Source organism: Dipodomys ordii, unplaced genomic scaffold (assembly GCF_000151885.1).
Source record: "Dipodomys ordii isolate 6190 unplaced genomic scaffold, Dord_2.0 Scaffold14, whole genome shotgun sequence".
NCBI lineage: Eukaryota > Metazoa > Chordata > Mammalia > Rodentia > Heteromyidae > Dipodomys > Dipodomys ordii.
Window position 1 is genome coordinate 12,316,418 of NW_012267230.1, and position 20,336 is coordinate 12,336,753.

Consider the following 20,336-nt stretch of genomic DNA (forward strand, 5'->3'; position numbering starts at 1 on the left):
GACAGAGACAGTAAAAATAAAAATGAAATGGCTTTTGCTACAACAGCAAATTCTGTAGCCCATGATCATGATGGCCAAGAAGGAAGGAAGGAAGGAAGGAAGGAAGGAAGGAAGGGAGGGAGGGAGGGAGGGAGGGAGGGAGGAGTAGGCAGGGATGGAAGGAGGGAAAGAAAGGAAGAAAGGAAGGAGGAGGGAGGGAGGGAGGGAGGGAAGAAGGAAGGGAGGGAAGAAGGAAGGAAGGGAGGGAGGGAAGAAGGGAGGGAAGGAAGGAAACAAAGGAAGAAAGGAAGGAGGAAGGGAGGGAGGGAAGGAAAGGAAGGGAGGGAGGGAGAAAAAAGGAAGGAAGAAAGGAAGGAAGGAAGGGAAGAAAACAAAGGAAAAAAGGAAGGAGGAAGGGAGGGAAGGAAAGAAAGAAGGAAGGAAGGAAGGAAGGAAAGGAGGGAGTGAGCAAGGGAAGGAAGGAAAGAAAGAGGGAGGAAGGGGGAGGGAAGGTAGAGGAAGGAAGGGACGAAAGAAAGAAAAAGAAAGAGAGAGAGAGAGGGAGGGAGAGAGAGAGGGAGGGAGGGAGGGAAAGAGTGGAGAGAGGTGGGGGAAGAGGAAGAGCGCAGGAGCAGACCCACACCAGGCTGGAATTCTTCTGCCATGTATGGGGTAAAAGGCCAAGAGGAAAGGAGAATAAGTAGGGAGTGAAACTGTTGAAAAACAGAACAGGGCGCAGAGGGAGAAGGGAGCTGGAGCGAGCAGGACTCTGCCCCAGAGCACACAGGGCAGGGCGGGCGAAGGGAAGGGAGCCAACCCCGTGGCCCGTCCCCAGACTGTGCCAGTCAGTCTGCGGGCTTCCGTTACGCTTCTCCAAAGCTGCTGATGCATTGGCATCGTTTCCTCTTTGATGTCCCTATTTAAAATATTACTCATAATAAAAAATTGGAAAGATAATAGCAAGAACCATCGATCATTTTTTTTAACCCACCAGACTGATATGAGCCCAAAGGTCTTTTCTCACAGCCGCATGGCCTGCACCTGACCCTTGAACACGAGAGCTTCCCGCCTGGTCTCCACCACCACGCTCTGGGCAGAAAGCACATTCGGAGTGTGGCCAGCTCCTGGATTCCTGACGTCTCATCCTTCCCTTCTGTGTCTCTGCTCATCGAGGGATTGCCTGACACCCCCCCCCCCGCCACACCTCTTGTGATGGATGTGAGGCTCCCCTCTGTATCTCCACAAGGACTGGGCACCTACACACCCACACCCACCCTGTTGGTGAGACCCGTAAGTCCCCTGGGACTTAACTCACTGATCAGTGCTAAATCCTTGGGAGTCCAGAATTGTGATCAGCATTGAGCCCACGGCCAATAGCTACCTGATGAATAAAGCATTCCACACATATATTGATCTCCCAACTGATCACAAAACGCACAGATCAATAGGTTGAGTCCCGGGATTGAAAATCCCAGCTTCACGGGAAGAAGCTTCTGAGCCTTTCACCTTGGTGCTATCAACAAATCAAGCACACGGCGGGATCCTATTCACCCAAGGAAACATCCTGGCCTACTGCAAGGAAACATGTCTTTTCACCTTGACCTCCTTTTACCTCAGTTAGAATGCCTTCAGCTGTCAGCAGCTAGAAGGATGTGTGGAGCAGGTGGAGGAAGGCAGAAATGACCCTGAAGGTTGAAAGGAGAAGAAATTATCACCCAGCAGACTGGCAGGCATTTCAAAGGTTCACAAGACCCATGGGTGGGCACAGGTGCAGGGGAAATGGCCTCACAGATTCTACCTGTCAGAACACCCCACGCACTCCCTGGGAACCTGCAAACCCCATTCCTGGAATTCAACCCAAGTGCATTTTCCTACAAGTGAGCAGATACAACATGTGTGGGCTTTTCCTCACAGCCTGGTTTGGAAGAGAAGGAGAATCTGTAAAGTTACGTTGGAGGCTGGGGTGGGGGTCACAGCTAAGCAAGTAATAGGGTGACTTTTTATGCTATTTGGGTTGATAAAGAAATCCCAGCACCTAGAAGTAGAAAGGAGGCGGTTTTTAAGTTTGGAGCCAGGCTGGGAAACATAACAAACATGGCTCGGCCTCAAACCAAAACAAACCCAAATAAAATCAAGTATACAAAATAGTATAGGGGAGACCTATATATGTATGCTGACTTGGGAAAACAGCCAGAGCGTGTGGTTAAATAAAAATCAAAGCAAGATGCAGAAGAATGCACGTGAGGACACCCATGTTTGTGTCCTTGAACGGTTTCATCCACAACAAGGAGACGGGGTGGAGGCTGGCTCACATTCTACATTATAAACAAAGCATTTCATGCGCTTTCTTTTTATTTATTTGGAGGCTGGTCCTGGGACTTGAACTCAGGGCTTGGGCGCCGTCGTCCCTGACCTTTGATGCTCAAGGCTATTTGGTGGTTAATCGGCGATAAGGGTCTCACAGACTTTCCTATCCAGGTTGGCTTCAAATCATGATCCTCAGATCTCGGCCTCTTGAGTAGCCAGGATGACAGGCATGAGCCCTAGCACTCTGTTTCTCGAAACCCCTCAGAGAAATGCATTCCATAGCGACTTGGAGGTGAAGGTGCTGAGAGACTGCGAAAGGGGAATTCCGAACTCTGGGCTGAGATAGATTCTGGGCTTGGGAAAAAGGCTCCAATCAAACAGGTAGGTGGACAGTCAAAGGACCTGGGTTCAAATCCTGTGCTGACATTGTCTAGAACTTAGGTAACATCTCTGACGGTTCTGCCCAATATGACGTTTTGTGTTACCCTGGCTGACACCCAGCCCAGGCCATGGAGGATGCGAGCATTTCCTAAGATGCGGTACATTTCATTTACAAGTTTAAAGAGAGTCACGTGACTGGGGAAAGCTCTGCTTTGTACCTATTTCTAGAGAGTTCTGTTTTCTAAGTTTTCTAATGTTAATACCTTCATCAAACACAAATCATGTGAGGATTCTGACTGTGTGCCATTTTTGTTCCAAGTTGCTTTTTAAAAACCGGGAGATAGAAGTCACTGTCTAGAAAATTGACAATTTTAAAATGCAAAATTCCAAGTTTCTTCTTCTTCCTCTCTCTCTCTCTCTCTCTCTCGAAAAATACATCTAAGTCAGGGAGAGGGGGAGGGAAGGTGGGAGAAAATGAGGGGAAGGGAAGACATCCATAAGCAATGTGCTCAGTACCTTCCTTATGCAACTGTGACCCCTCTGTACATCACCTTTACAACAAAAAAAACTTTAAAAAAAATTCAAAGAGAAGAAAAACTAAAAAAAAAAAAATACATCCATAAGGCCAAATGCCGGGGGACATGTGGATAATCTCAACTACTTGGGCGGCAGAGAGCCAGACAATCACAGTTGAAAGCCAGATCTCAACCAACCAACTGGGCCTGGACACAGGTCTTCAGTTCTCCAAAGGGGAGGGGGTGCCGCCAGGCCACACACAAGTATTAAAACTACGTCCCGAGGTTGCTCAACCCTTTTCATTCTTGCCAGTCATTTCCACAGGTGCCGAGTTTTCCCTCCCCTTGTTACCGTCCTTAGTAGCAGGATTCAACGCATCCTGGTAGATGTGATTTGTTCATACCTGGCAGATGTCTGGTTAAATGAGATGGAAAGCCCTTTGGTGTGAATCTATTCAGATTAGCTGTTGAGGCAAAATCAATTCAAATAAAATACCAAGTACCTGGTACTTCTGGCCCCACCAAGCATTTTGGTGTCTGAAATATAAGACATGGCGCCCTAAGACGCAGCTTTGAGAATCCTAACGTGAGGTATACAGGTAAGCTGGTAACCTAAAGTCATTGGCCAAGATGGTGGAATTTGTCCACTGATCATGTTCACAGGTGCACCTGGAATAAGCTTCCGGTACCTCAGTGTTTATTGAAATTGTGGTTTGAGTTTATGCAAACGGGGCCAGAAATATACTCCCTTCTTCACCTATAGGCCTGGTATGGTAGCTTAGGCCTGTAATTCCAGCTATATGGGAGACAGAAATGGGGGTGGTTCACAGGTAGAAGCCAGCCTGGGGCGGGGGAGGGAAGTTAACAATACTCCATCTCAACCAGTAAGCAAAGCATGGTGGTATATACCTGCCATCTGGGCTATGTACGAGCTACAAATGGGGGAGGGGGTTGTGGTGGTGCAGGCTGGAGGGGTGTGTGCAGAGATTCAGGTGACGTCTCACGGAAGCATCCAGGCACCCTCGGAGCTCCCCAGAGCAGTGAAATCCCAGCTACCCCTGCAGCATGGCGTTGCTCGACCATCTTTCTACCACGCATTGCGTTGATAATGCGTGGAAGTTACAAACGCCTCTGCTGTCCAGCCATCTGCTCCGCCCAGCGCCCGCCGCACAACTCGGGGGGAAATTCGGGCCACCTCACCCCAAGGGCCTAGGCCCACGAACAGCTCACAGGAGCCACTCAAGGAGGGACCATGCTGGCCAAGGGCACAGGGTGGTGGACTTCACCTGCCAGTGTCTCCTGGGCAGAGCATCAGAAAAGACAGCTGCTGCTGGCTGGCAGCCCCCCCCCAGGCCTGGGGGCAGGGCATGGAGTGAGGGAATGTGCTTTTCCGTGGCACGCCCAGGAACAGGTGGTTCCCAGGGAAAGGCAGGATCCGCGAGAGCTGAAGACCGAGGAAGGAGCCCACCAGGGCCACCCACAGTGCCCCCTTCCCCCCAGCATTGCTTTCTTCCTGGCACTCTGTGTCCCCTGCAGTTGACCCATCTATGTGTTGGGAGAAGTGTTTCCAGTGTCAGCTTCATGGGGTGTGTGTGTGTGTGTGTGTGTGTTCTGTGTTTCTTTTTAAATCAATTGAGAAAGACAACGCTTCTTGACCCTGGGTCCTGACATGAGCACCCAAGAACACCTGAAGAATTAGCAAAGGAGGGACTTAACCACGGTCACGCAATCACCTTTCCTTGGACGAATGCCGTCTTTGACATTCAATGCGCATGTGTGAAAATGGACCCAGGACACTGGACGGGAGGGGGCAGGCTGGGAGAGACACAGAGTGGTATGATCCAGACACATTGTACTCACAGACCCATGTGTTGAATTGACAGCCCTTTATACAACTACCTAAGGATAATTAATTTTTTTTAAGTTTCCCTTGATCACACACACACACACACACACACACACACAACACACACACACACACATACACACACACACACAGAAATTGAAATTCAGGAGTTAAAAAAACAATCACCCGTTCAAGATGAAAGCAAATGTACAAGTCTGGCTGGCTCTGACCCCCCCCACCCCGAGTCTGACTCAATTCCAAGTTCCTCACTGTTCCCCCATGGCCACCGATCAGCCAAGCGAGAGTCCGATCCCCCTCCAGGAGCCTTTTCCTACTTCTCCTAAAATTAAAAAGAAGGAAAACCAGCCAGCCCTAAGACAGAAGCGTCCGGTGATGGAAAGTCCCTGTCCGGGAGCAGACGGCTCTGCAGATGTTGCTCACAGCTCTGCGACCACAAGATTTCACACACTTTGCTCGCACCCTTGGATGCATTTTGGGGGGGGGGTCGTGAACAATTAAACACTGCTGCGGCTTCACTCCTCCCCGGGGGCCCCAGCAGCCACCAGGCTCTCAGACACAGTCCACAAAGTCTCTCTCTCCACAGACCCTGGGGTTCTCTGTCACTCGTTGTCCCCCACAAAGCTGTCCATCTGCTCAGGACAGAATTCTGCACCCCATACAGAGGAAAGAGCTCCAGATAGGTTAGCCAGCCACAGAAGGGGCGGAGATGGGGAGGTCAAGGCCCTCCATGCACCCGCCCCTTCCCCCTCCCCTTGTTTCTCTGAAGGTCAATCGTCAACCTTTTATTCCCCTCCCGCAAGAATCTTTGCAAAATATAAAAAGAGACCCTGGTGTTCACCTCTGGGGCCGGCTCTGCACTCTGTGTCTACACTCCCTGCAACCCCGGAACATGGACGTGAGGGTGAGGTCTCATGTCTTCGGGTCTGATCTTTGCCCTTTCCTTTCCCCACTCAGCTGACCCTCCATGTTGGACTCCAACGTACCCATGGGCCAGCCTGCACGTGCTCTCTGGGATAAAACTTACCCCTCGATGCAGCTGGACACAGCTTGGCCCCTGGTCAGTCAGACCTGAGCTCCCATTTCTCCAGTAAACCTTTTCTTTTTCCCAGTCTCTTCCTAAACACTCAATGCCATCTGGGGATCTCCGGCTGATTTGCCTACTTTGTTCCCTGCCCCCCCCATAAAACATAAGCGTTCATATTCACACCCGTAACCCTACTGCCCTGCCCTGTCACACTCAGAATCTTAAATATTTATACAATCAACAAAGACACAGGTAAATGGAGCCACTGCCTTTTGAACTTCCCCCAACCAATCTCCCAGGTGTCTTGAGAGATCCAGCACCACCTATCTCTTTCCTGTGGATTCAGGAGAGAGTATCAATTGGTTAGCTTCAGGGTGGGGCAGGGGGGGGGGATTCTCTTAATGTTCTGTGTCGATCTAGACAAGGGCTGGCAGGTGTCACCCTAATGCCACTGGCAGACCTAGGCCATGCTGTCTTCCCCCAGCCCCTACAGGGAAGATGTAACAGGAATTAGGAGTTTTTCTCTGTGTGGCTGGGTTTTATTTTCGTGAGCTTTGAACTCAGGGCCTTGTGTCTTTGCTTAGTTAGCTGTCTTGCTCAAGGCTAGTGCTTTGCCACTGAGTCACAGCCCCACTTGCAGCTTTTTGCTGGTTAACTGGAGACAGGATTCGAACCGGTCAAAGCCCGGACTGGCTTTGAACTGTGATCCTCAGACGTCAGCCTCCTGAGTAGCTAGGATGACAGGGCTGAGAATGTAGTTTTGATGAGCAACAGAAAGCAAAGTCATCAGAATTGAAAACAGATCCAAGAGAGGTAAGAGGCTCTGGCTCTCAGGAGATGTGCGCCTGGGACATATTGCAGCTTTGGAAGGATCACAATCCTCCTGATCTCCATCTCTGCAGCCTCTGGGATTCCAAGCGGTCACCATGGTACCTGGCCTTGACTGGATTTTTAATAGTTTTTAATCTCAAAATGATCATGCAGCCAGGTGCCGGTGGCTCACGCCTGTCATCCTAGCTACTCGGGAGGCTGAGATCTGAGGATCGCGGTTCAAAGCCAACCCAGGTGGGAAAGTCAGTGAGATTTTTACCTCCAATGAACCACCAGAAAACAGGAAGTGTCACTATTCCTCAAAGTGGTAGAGAGCCTTGAACACAAGAGCTCAAGGGTGGGTGCCTAAGTCCCGAGTTCGAACCCCACAGCCCGAGAAAATAAATAAATAAAAGATCATGCACCTCTGCAGCGTTGAGCTCTGAGACTAGCTAGAATGAAACCCCAGAGGAAGTCCACCCGCGTCCGCCATCTCCAACCAAGAGCCCGCCTCCGTGCGGAGCGTATGGATCCCATGTGCTCTCCCTCACCCTCACAGATGGGGGCTTTTGTAGGCCCTCAGCCTGACCATCAGTAGAAGGCGAGGGGCTCTCTGCCCCGTCACTAGAGTCGCGGGCCAGACTCAGCGGCCGGTGCCTGGCACCCTGGTACACGGGCAGGCATGTCTGGCATCTGCCAGTCCCACACCCATCTCAGGCTCTCTGTGGAGCGGCCCAAGGCCTTCTGCTCAGTCACCCCGGGAGCCATCTGCTCCAGCAGTAGGCAGGAGACAAAAATCCCTCCACCCTGAGCCAGTGACACCTCCACCTGCGCTTCTAGAAAATGCTCCCAGCAACACGCAGGCTGCCCGGAGGCTCAAGCTACGCCGGGTCCGTCTCTCCACGTTGGTTTCACGTCTTCCACTGAGCAGCAGCTCCTGCTCCCCCAGAAGAAGGTCGCCGCCACCGCCGCCGGAGCGAGGAAGAGGAAACACACACAGACACCAGGCCAGACACCACCGCTCCCTGGCTGGCGAGTTTGACAAAGAATGTGTGTAAGGAGTGTGGCTTCACTTGCGGGTTTCCAAGGAAAACTCGAGGTGTTATTTCCAGGGAGAGGTAGACACCGATAACCCAAAGCAAACAAGCAAACCTAAGGCCTTGTACAAAGAAGTCACAAGGACCAAGTCATCCATACCCCTCCCCGTAGCATCCTGTTGGCCCCGCTCCCCCGCAACCAGGCTTCCAGGAGCAGCAAGGCCTCTGCTGGCTATCTGGGAGAGCCACGGAGGGAAGAATGAAGGTGATCAGAAATGGCAGATGCACAGAATCGCGTTAGCCTTCCGCTCCAAAGGGGTGGCACAGGGGAGAGATGCGGTGTGCCCCCCGCCCTCGGAGGGGGGGTTGGGCACAACACTGAGATGGTAATGAGATTCTGGGGTCCCTAAGTGGATGGGCTGGGAGTCGGGTTGGCCAGTCACATCCAGGACAGACAAGGTAACATTACTGGGCTTGCCTTTCTTCTTCTTCCTCCTCCTCCTCCTCCTCCTCCTCCTCTTCTTCCTCCTCTTCCTCTTCCTCCTCCTCCTCCTCATTATTAGTTTATGGGGTTTTTTTGTTTGTCTGAGACAGGGTCTAACAACCACAACAGAGTTTGTGATTCTCCTGCTCATCCTCCCAAAGCTGGGATTAGAGGCATGTGCTATCACGCCAGGCCTGCTCTTTTCTTTCTGTTTTAGGTAAGTCTTTGCCAATCGCTCATAGGGTCAAGAATATTTTCAGGGAAAATATCCAATAGAGTGACTAGCGGCCATGTCAAGAGAAATAGTAGATACCATAAGTTAGTATTATTTTGTATTGCATATGATAATTGCATGACTATCATCAGACGGTATTTATCATTGCATGTTATGTAATAATTCTATAGTTATTACAGAAATATTCTGAGTGTGCTCCCAATACTTTGTACAACATCATATGGACTTTGTATATGTATCGTTCTGTGTGACACAGAACACATATTAGTCCACTCAGTATAGTGAATAGAATTAAATGTAGAACCATCATTTGGACCCTTTCCGAGCACTTACTGTATACCCCAGCTGATCTCATAACTGTTCTTTTTCACTTTTAGTTTAGTTTTTTTCAGCACTGATGATTGAACCCAGAGCCTTGTACAAACGAGGCCGATGTTCTAGCCATTTTTAGTTGTTTTGGTTGTAACCCTTTTGTTTTCCAGCTTTGTTTCTGAGACAAGGTCTTGATCACGTTGCCCAGGCTGGTGTCAAACTGGCTATCCTCCTACTCAAGTAGCCTGTCAAGTAGCAAGGATTACACATGCGCACCACCACACCCAGCGTCTAAGCGCTAGTATCCATCCTCCACCCCCCATCCCGCCCTATCTTACCTCCGAGGGTACTGAGGCTGAGGCCCTGTTCACACCGGTCCTTTCATGGGTGAGAGACTGCAGGACAGAGTTGGTGATACAGCCCATCTTTACCTGGCCAGCTATCCCGTCTGTCCTTGGTGATAAACTTGGAAACACACTTGCTGAGGATACCCCGGTGACAGGTGCTGCGATCACATTTATATGCTTTGCTCCCTTTTTATACCCATCCCACCAGGTGGTTCACCGCCAGAGATGGGAAAATGTGGCCGGCGGCGGCGTCCCCCGCTACTAAGGGGTCCCCAAGATCCCACAGGAGGAGGTGGGGGGAAATGCGTGATAGATGAACCAGGCTGTCTGCCCCCGCCCCCAGCCCACACCCCTGCACCATCCTGCCTCCTGTCGCCTGCTTTTCTTCTCTAAAATAGAGTAGTCCAAAGAGACGGTGTAGATGGAGCGTCTTCAACATGGACTGGTATGTAGTAAATGCCTGGAAATGAGCAGCTGCTGTTGCTATTATAATGACTCTATGTGAACATCCCCGGCAGCCATTTCTTCCAAGAAAATGATGGCGCTATGAATTTATGGCACCGTCTGCTGCAAGGGAAGATCCTGGCCGCCCCCCTTAAACTTCAACAAAGCCCCTGCATTGCCGGTGAGCACCCTTCCCAAGATACCATTCGGACGCGCAGCCCTCTGGCCCAGCTCCCCGGGAGCACAATGCAGATGGTGTGGAGTCAGGCGTGAGCACCTGCACCAACAGCACACGCGTCATGACTCTGGTGTGTATCTGGGTTGCTGACCTTGATGCTCGAGACCTCAAGTGACTCAGACCTGCCATTTCCCCTCCAAAGTTCCTCCTGCGCTCCCCGGTGCCAGCCAGCACACACACATCCTCCCTGCCACCGGGCACTGACAGATGGGAGCTATTATTATTTAACATTTATTAAGTGCCCACAGTGTGCCAGGAGCTGTGTGGAACAGGATGTGGGTGGTCCCAAAAAGTCTGTCCCCAGAAGGCTGAGGCCACATGGGAGGGATGGGATGGGCTGCTCTTCTCCCTCCTGTCACCCAGCTCCAGAATGTTCTGGGAGGACAAAAGGACAAGGATAAGATTCCAAAGGGGATAGGGAGCTACGAACTGTCATGTGCCTTTGTCTAGAAGCAATGGCTGAGTAGGGCTTCCCGGCAAAACATGGTAGCTTCACCCAATCAGGAAGGGGATGAGCCTCCACACCACCCAATCAGGAAGGGGATGTACCTTCACATCATCCAATCAGGAAGGGGATGCACCTTCACATCATCCAATCAGGAAGGGGATGGTATTCACACTATCCAATCAGGAAGGGGATGTACCTTCACATCATCCAATCAGGAAGGGGATGATATTCACACTATCCAATCAGGAAGGGGATGATATTCACACTATCCAATCAGGAAGGGGATGATATTCACACTATCCAATCAGGAAGGGGAGCATAGCTTCATACCAACCAATCAGGAAGAGGACGATAGTTTTACACCATCCAACTGAACAAGGTCAGTGACCCCCAGGCCAGGAGCCATGGATGACAAACTCCATGGGTGGCAAAACAGGCTTTCCTCCTCATACTCTGACTTGCACACTACAAAGCTGACAGAAGGGAGCTTACTCCACACCCAGCTACGCTGGAAGCAAGTTCTTGGTTACCAGGTGCCTCCCCACACACCCCCATCCCTTCTCCCCCATCAAGACTGGAAGCACAACTCTGTCTCCCCTGTGGAGAGCATGTTCATGCCTGGGAAAGATGGTGCCACCACTCAGGAAATCACAAAGGAGTCCCGGCCACGTGGCCCTCTGCGGCGACATGCCAACAGTGAAGAGATGCCATTCATTGAATTTCCATGAAGCAGACAGGGCTGTTCCCCCCCCCCCCAACACACTTTCCAGTTAGAACCCTTCAGATGGTGCATCTCACATCATACAAGACTCCAGATGCTCCAGGGCCAGGTTCAGGCCCAGCCCTGGGCCTTACATCACATCCATATGCGCTCTATGGTGACTGCACTGCAGAGGTCTGGGGAGTGATCACTTCTGAACAGAATCCTGATGACCTTGGGAGGAGGAGTGTCAGCAGTGTTGCTTCCATATCACAGATGAGAAAGCAGAGACTTGGAAGGCTCAAGCTGCCTACTGAGGGTCACACAGAGAATATCATGGCTCTCATTGAGTTTGCACTGCTATTGATTTGGTTTCCTGTTGCTTAACTGTGCTCCCTTATGAACAGAGGAGGAGGAGGAAGAGGAGGAAGAAGAGGAGGAGGAAGAGGAGGAAGAGGAGGAAGAGAAGGAGGAGGAGGAGGAGGAAGAGAATGCTGTAGAGTACACATGTATCATCAGTCTCCACATCGTCTCCATCTGTTGCAGGACTGAGTGCACAAGTGAAGGAAAAGCCCAAAAGGCTACCTTCTCCCATAGCAGAGACGTATTGAACTCTGCTTTACGGAGCCCAAGACAAGGTAGGAAGGTAGGGTGGGCAAAGAGCTGGCATCTCTGGAGACAGAGAGCTCTCATTGTCATTTTCCTCTACAAAAATAATAAAACAACAGATGTAGAAGGAGACACTCTTAATCCTACATGGGAGGTAGAGATAGGAGGACCTCAGGCTGAGGCTAGTCTGGTTCGAAGCATTAAATCCCAATCTGACAAGCAAACTGAAGAGTGCTCCCTAACAGGAGACAGGCTGTGAGTTCGATCCCCAGTACAGAAAAATCCCCCAACTTTTATCCCCCGGGTGATACTAGAAACCTTGCCCCTTATAGAGAATGAAGAACCATCCTATAGCAACCACCTACCTACCTGGGATTGTCTCCCTGGCTGGCCACGCTACCAACAGCACTTAAAAGATGGCATAGAGATTTGGGTGTGCAGGAGGGAACAGAGATGGAAGAATTCTACTGCCAAGCTGATGCATTTCAAGTCTGAAACCATGGCCTCTGCCAGCCTATGGCCTTGAACCTGACCTCTAAGAATATAGATGGTTGGTCCTCCGATATCTCACACTCCCCAGAACTTTGAGAACCCACTGAGAAAAACTGGGACCCATAAGCATTTTAATGAGTGAACTGTCTGAATGTTTTGGCCTCAGTGTAGAGACTACCATGGCTGAAGATAACGGTCCCTTAGCCACCAGAAGGGAAGATCTTCGGAAGGTGCAGTATTATGTCCCTGCACATCTTGTAGGCTCAGCCATTAAGGATGGACATGCTGATATCTTGCATGATGGAGAAGTGTATGTGTATGTGTGCGTGCGCATGTGTGTGCGCCATAGTCTATTTTTAGACAGGAGAAACACAAATAGGGGGTGAGGAACTCCATCGTAAATCAACCCAGCAAGGCACTGAATCAAAACAACTTTCGGAGAGGACAAGGAAGACACTGTGCATCTCAGACCACAGTGTCAGGTTGCTGCCGACCAAAGCAGCAGAGTGTGAAATCCACAGGTCTTCCAAGCTGGTGTGCCCTGTGCCAGCATATTATAAAAAGCACGCTTGCTGAGATAGCATGCCTTTAAAATGATCAAAATAACAGATGGGTAACTGCAAAAACACATCCTTTTTATAGGACTGATATTAATCAGAAGGCAGTGACAGTGTCCCTTTAATCTTTTAATTAGAAAAAAGAAGTACATTTTGATAAAAAAAAAAAAAACACAGAAGTGGGCACTCACATTTCCCAGTGCACTGGAACTGCAACTGTCGTGGCAAATTGAAGCACACCGAGAGGCTACGTTTGTTTTCTTGCCTGGCTAATGTATGAGTGTCTTGCTAATAGCAAGAGAAGTTGAGTGGTTGGGGCTGTGGTAGGAAGGTTGTCATTCAAGGTGAGCCAGAGTAGAAGTGCTCGAGAGACCCCCCCCTTCTCAACTAGAGAGAGGCATAAGAGCTCATGTTTATAGTCTGATAGATTATCATGAACCATGATCATAACCAGCACAAAAGAAGGGGCAGGAAGATAGCTCAGTGGTTGAGCCCAAAACCCTGAATTCGAAGCTCAGAAATAAGAGGGGGGGGTAGAGGGGGGTAATTATATTTGGAGACAGCCCATCTTACCCTTCCTTGGCTACCCTAGATGACATTGAAGTGTGGAAATGCCCCCCGCCCCAAGTGTGCCCTGCTAGGGGACATGGCTGTGGTCAGTCTAGGGAAGAACACGCTTGGTTAAACAGTCCCACCTGCCTGGTAAATATGGCCATAAAAATGGTGGAGGTGAATGGTGGTAGGCTGGGTCAAGGTGTCTGGTTTGGGGTGGGTGTGGTCTAGCGGTCCATTTGCATATGCGTGACCTCACCGGCAGGCCATGCAAATTGTGAATACAGGCAGAGGGCAGAAAGCTTGTGGGAGGCATAGGGGTCTCCCCTGACTCCCACCAAATCACTGTTGCAAGTCTTATCATGGCCCACAGCCCAGATGTTCCCTTACAAGTTCTGCTGAAACAGTTGGGGAGGAGGGGGTGGGCACAAGTCTGAGATGCCCAGGGACATCTCTGTCCCACTTGGGGGTGGGGGTTGTGCTCGATCAAGTAGCCACAACCATCGTGAAGTTGGGAGAACACCGCTCTCGGGCTGTCAGAGACTAGATCCAACTGTGCCTGAAGGCGGCTCGATTTGGATGCTTCCTCTATTTCCTCCAACCACTAGGACTTAGGATTTTGCCCTTTGCAGATCAGAGTTTTTTTTTTTAATAGACACCTACATTCTTCCTCCCCCAGAATAACATCGACATGTTTATGCACAGATATGTGTGTGTACACCTGCCCTTTCCGGGTCTATGTTGCAGTGAATCGGGCTTCCTGTTAGAACAGAACTTGTGTTTCCCGACTCGTCCCTTTTCAGCCGCTCTTAGTTCTCTGCCTGGTACACAGTAGCTGCTCAATCCATCACTGCTGAATGAAGAGATGATGAATTTGCATCCAACACACACACACATCGACGCTATTCCAACAAGCTAGGCAGCTCTGTCTTCGTTCCCGGCTTGAGGAACAGAGAGGGGTGACGAGGTTAATTGACAAGCCTAAGGCCTCACTCTTAGTAAGCGCCAGGGCTAATCTGTCAGCCTGAAGCCGTCCGGCCCTGCGTTCTTCCAGCCTGCCTGGCTCACTGTGTAATTGAGTCTGCTGTTGACATGGCCCTTGTTGGCGGTAGAGAAAAGTCACTCTGGGGCTGTGATGGAGCCTCGGTTCTGGAAGCAGACCTCCAGCACAAGCCTGTATCAAACATCCCTTCCCCTGTGGCAAAAGAGGCTCCAAATGCTCCGAACACAGAGATAAGGTTCCCAGGTGGCTGTGGAGATCCACCCACCGCCACACAGCAAAAACAAGTTGCTTTTTATAAATCCAACCCGACGCGCGTCCAATCAACCACAAGCGCCCCATCACGGCTGGCTACAATTCCAGATTTTTCTCTAGGGATGGTCCCTCTCCAGCCACCGTGAAAACCAACCTTTCAACCATTCCCACCCACATCACTCTATTGGCTGATGTGTTTCGTCCTGTCTCTCTCTCTCATACACACATACACATAATATATGTGGCCAAATCCGACAGTGCCGATGTCTGCTTTGAAATTCAGAGTGCAGGGGTTGTTAAGATCCACCGCTCTCCACAGTAGAGAGGCGTGAATTGCGTCTTTGTTTCTGTTTATTTCTTGGTAGTATGTGGGTTGAAGTTGGAAGGCAGGGAACTCTATCTACCAAACCGGCCCTCACTCCTACAGCCTGTTTTAGCTTTGGTTATTTTTTGGACTGGGGTTTCTTTGCCAAGGGTTGGGCTTGGACATTGATCCTCTTATCTACCCTCTCCTGTAGCTGAGATTACAGGAAGGAGAAATCACACCCATCTTACTGGTTGCAGTGGCAGTTTTGCTAATGTCCCATCCTGACTGGCATCACACGTTTGTCCATCCGATCTCCAGTCCCTGGGATTATAAACCTAAGTCACCAGGCCTAGGATTAATAGGTTTATGAGTTTAAGTTGGAAGACAGGAGCCCCTCAGAGAAATGACTGTCCCAAAGCAGTAGCAAAAAAGGCAAAGGTTTTGGGATAAAGACCGAATCTAAGATGCTGAGCGTTTACCTGCAGGAGTCCAAAGGCGGGTATTAGAGGGTTCAATGCCCCATGGGGCCACAGAGATTCGGGTGGCTGAGCTGCAGCTCCCTTTAACCCACAGCTTTTCCCTTTGTGGGTCCCCTGTTCCTACACACCCCCAGAGTCCCAGTAAGCTCGGAGAGAAGAAAGTGCCACTTCTGCACCTCCAGCCAACACCAGGAATTCTCCCCAGCCCTCGGGCCTCTGTGGGAGGCCTTCCTCCTTTCTCGACCACCGAATCTGTCCTGATGTTTCTGAGCGCCGCTGCAATCCTGCCTCCTCTGTTGGAACCAATCTGGCTGTTCCCTGCCATAGGTTTCCAGAGGCAAACATGCGTACCTTTGCCAACCTCAGGAGGAAGTGTGGGGGGGGGGAAGGAAGCGGGAAGGCCGGATTCCGGCAAATCCGCCTCTGATCTCAGCTCTATCACAGGTCGTTTCCTAGGACCCCACATTTTACATTCTCCCTTTCGCACCATGGGAGCCAATGACCCTTTACCCTGGGCCCTCTGGAATCACCTGGATGTTTTCACTCGCATTTGTTTGGATTTCTTTTTTCCCCCTTGGAAGCTATTTTCAGTGAAAATACCGATTAAATAAAACCCTCAGTCCAGTCTGGGGCAAAACGCTGAAGTCAAACACATACATATTTCTCCTGCAAGAGAGATGAATATTCATACTAACAGATGTATGTATGTGTGTGTGTGTGTATATATATATATATACATATATATATATATATACATATATATGTGTGTGTGTGTCTATAAATAGCTACCTATCATTTCAGGTCAAGCATTGTTCCCGATTGAAGCAGGGCGCCAACCCTTCATCGATTTCCGAGAGCTTTTTGGACTATGGAATTACACACAAGGGATGGCAGGCCAGAGCCACCCCAAATCCATGAGGATTCGGGTCACAATAAATCGGGAGACGGTGTCTACACGTTTAGTGCAGCACCAAGCTCGCAACGCACCCTCCATGTTTTCCAACCTGGAGTCCTTCCTGCTGCCTGTTACCAAATGGGAGTCATGGCTCCCACCGGGCTGCGAACCCACAAGCGCATGGCTGTGACCATTCATTCTTGGTTTTCAACTGCCCGTCATGGCGGCTGGCACAGAGCGGGTGTGTGGTGGACTGAGATCAGTGCCAGCTGGGGTGGAGATGGGCTTTGTTCACGTCCTTTTTAACCCAGGAAGTGAATCTCCTGACCCCAGCATCTTCTGTGAGGCCTGCCCATGACACGGACGGCAGGAAGGATGATGGAGCTGTTAGGGAAAACTGGTTTCAGGGGTATGGGTCCAAACTCACATCTCAGCACAGGGCTCACCAGACAACCCACCCTAACCAGCGCCCAACAGTCAGAAACCATCTCCAAACATGGCACAGGGTTTAGGCAACTCCGGAGGGCAGGCTTAGAACTCAGCGATGATTTGAGCAAACGGACCAGCTCCTCTGTGAGCAAGATGGCCGCCTACCGGGCCATCCAAGTTACCACCAGAAATGTAGAGATCAACGTTCCATGGAGTACAGGAGCGCTCATCTTCAGATGGGGAAAAGGTGATGTGTGTACAACACACTTGGAGAGACCTTTCTCCCCGCCTCTACTTTCTGGTTTCATGTTACCATGAAACAGCCTGAACTCTAACTGAACGCTCGATATCCTTTCCACAGTGTTATACATGGCTTTAAAACAACAACAACAAACAGAAAAACATACCCAGCTATTTGGTGATCGATTCAACAAGTTCAGACATAAGAAAGTTCATTTAACTCTAAAATTAACCAGAGGTTCCAAGGATCCAATATGGTAGACTCTTACTTTCCTGGACTATGGAAGTGTATGTGTACAGTGCGGGGGGCTCAGGGGCGGGGGGAGAGGGAGAGGTGTCCGTGGTAGCTATAGAATCTGCTAGAAACATCGATCCTGTGTGAAATAAATATCCTGGAAGAGGAAAACACCTCCATCCGCTCTAGGGAAATTTGGCAAAACAACAAAGTGGGGGTAAGCTGGTTTTCCTCGAAACTGTGACCAGACTACAGTCGGGCCCTGTTGGTTTGAATCCTTAAAGGTGATTGTGTAGAGCACTGTGAAAAGGGAGTTCTGTGGCCCTGGGGCTGCTGGACGTGGATGTCGGAAAGACCTTGGATGGCGTCTCCACGCAGTTCCAGTGTCATCTGCAGGCGCAGGAGAGGCCCTCCGAATGATGGGCCACAGCCTTCATTGGGCAACCTCTCATTGCATTGCTCCTGGAGCTGAGGTGTAATGGGAGTTAGTTCCTTACATCCTGAGTTGGGAGGAGATACATGCATGCAATATGATCAAAGGGGGAACGTGTGGCCTCAAGAGTGGCCATTTGAAAGCTGAGTGTGTGTGTGTGTGTGTGTGTGTGTGTGTTTGAGAGAGAGACAGACAGACAGAGAGAGAGAGAGAGAGAGAGAAAAGGAGGGAGGGAGGGAGGGAGGGAGGGAGGGAGGGAGGGAGAGACTGATCTAGTTTTCTCTAAATTTGTGTTACTCCTCCTCCATTTGCAAATGTGACCACAGTGACTTCCATTTCTTGATGCAAAGAGTAAACCAAGCGCTAGCATCCCCACGTATCTGGCCTTCTAGAATGTTCTACCACATAGGAAAGGGAGAAAAATCAAGCATTTCCCAAGAGCTAACCCAGAAGACTGCCAATGATGCCACTCTCCTGACTCGGGCAACACAGAGCAGGGGCAGATTGGTGAATTAAAAAAATCACTTGTTCTGCCCATCAGTAACTGGATACTTTTCTCAAACGCTCTGCTAAGCAAGGCCTCCCCAATTTCTCAGCTGGCCCTGGCCTCTTCTCATCTATCACTGGGGTAAAACATCCAGAGTGGCATTTCGTAATGACAGCACCATCCCAGCCGATCGATAGTTATTTAATTCCCAACAAGGTCTCGAGTCCATTAAACCTGATTACATTCACCCATTTCTGTGGGTGCCGTTATTTTTCCTGCACGGGCACTTAATCTATAACAGGAACTTATGAGAACTTTCAAAAGCAATTTCGGCATCAATCAGCATAGAGTGAAGGGCGAGATTTGCTTGTAATTATTTATCGGGCAGGTCAGCTTCAGGGTCCGACAAAATTCCACCCGCCGGACCTTCACCCCCAAATTTCCTATAGAAACACAAGGCTGGACACCTTCACGGATCACCAGCTTGTCTCACAGGTCAGGGGAAAGAGCAGGAGCAAACCCCACAGCGCATTCCTTCGGGCGACGGAGTTATTGACAACACATGAGCCCAGCAACAGCTGGACAGTCAGGAAGGTATTTTGTTGTCTAGAAGCATCCGTTGGAGAGTGCAATCACCCAGATTCTTCTAGTTAATAAATGGTAACAGTAACAGCCACATCCAAAAAAAAATTTTTTTTAAAGCAGAGGTATTTGACCAGAATGAATCCTCCTCTACAGTTTTCATTAATGATCAAGAATAAGGGAGGGAGATACCAAATTTATGAATTTTTGATCTCCACAAACAACCACAACAAGAAGCCAATGGTTCTTTCCCACAATGGCTGGAGTGTATCACGAATGAATCTTAGCTTTTCAGAGAACCTTGTAAGAATATTCAGACATCCAGTGCTCTTGATCGACAAGTAAAAAAATAAAAAAATCTATTTCTCATTGGCATATGAATCTCCCTGCACAGAATTAAAAGCAAAAACAAAACAAAATACAACAATAAAAACACAACAACACACAGCTCAGCCCTCTACTCTCTTGCTAGCGTTGAAAATAAACCAACCAGCCAGCCAGCCAACAAACAGCTACCATGGGATTTCTAGAATAATCTCTGGACTTCCTACAGAATCCATCAGTGGCTATTCTTTCCCATCTGGCAATGGCTCTAATTCAGCCCTGGGCAGGGGAAGGAGAAATTCTGCTGTATCTGGAAAGTCCAGAGAACATGTTCTAGAAATAAATGTCTAGCTATTTCCGGCTGTCTCTGCGTCCTGGGTTCAAGCTTTTACCCGAGCCGTCTCACGCTAAGCTCCTTGGCCTAGTGATCTTCCTGGGAAGATTGAGTCCCTTCAGAAAGCCAGGGAGGAGAGCAAATCTTTTGCCCCATGGTCAACCTCCCGAAGCAAAGGCTTGAGTGTTAAACAGTATCCCGATCGATACAAGCAAATATAGCTCAACTACACCATTTATTCAGCCATGAGAGATGTCAATAGTCAGATTCGGGTGATCCATCTTTTTGATTTCCTACTGTCTTCTTGCTGACTACATGAGAGCTCCCCCACTTTTCTTTCTTTCCTTCTTTCCTCCCTCCCTGTATTAAAAGTGTTTGCTTTCTCAACCATAAAAATTCCAATTATGGCTCTGAGCGCTCTGGAGTTCAGTTTCTGGCTGGCCCAGGCAGCGACATTTACCTGAATGAGTGCAGGGAAATAGGGGGCGGCGGGTAGGACCATGGGGACGCCGTAGGAATGGAGGAAGACTCCTTGGGACGCCAGCATGACTGAAGTTCTGAGGTACCCCACGTCGGCAGAGACTGAGGGGAGGAAGACAAACAGGAAACTCTACAGACCCAACGTCTTCTCAGCCACGAGATCCAGAGCCATGTCCAATCTGACAGGAGTAGCCCAGGGATCGCCAGCGGGGAGGGAGGGAGGGAGGAGGAAAGGAGGGAGGGCAGGCGGCCGTGGGGGGGGGGAGAAAGAAAAGTCTGTATCAGCAAGTCTTAATGGGAAAGTTTTTCTTCACAGACACAAGAAGGGGACACGGCAGCTGCTGCTGAGCGGTGGAAGTTAGCGGAATGGAAAGGTGCTATTTTGGGGATCCGCTTGCCTAACATGACTAACCAACTACTGTTCATTAATTTAGTTCTCAGGGAAGAGGGGGAGAGAAAGAGAGAGAGAGAGAGGTGTGGGAGACACCGAAGGAGGGACTCTCCAGTGATAGGATCTG

At 49.9% G+C, this 20,336-nt stretch overlaps 1 protein-coding gene across 4 annotated transcripts in view; it reads right to left on the reverse strand.

Annotated features, from left to right (window-relative positions):
* Positions 1 to 19,885, reverse strand: part of Rbfox1 (RNA binding protein, fox-1 homolog (C. elegans) 1) — a 268,086-nt gene extending 248,201 nt beyond the window's left edge. For all 4 annotated transcript variants that reach the window (XM_013011366.1, XM_013011363.1, XM_013011364.1 and 1 more), the window contains exon 1: positions 19,799 to 19,885. In XM_013011366.1, coding sequence (XP_012866820.1) covers positions 19,799 to 19,885 — 87 coding nt within the window. The remainder of the gene's footprint in view (positions 1 to 19,798) is intronic.
* Between the last annotated feature and the right edge of the window lie 451 nt (positions 19,886 to 20,336).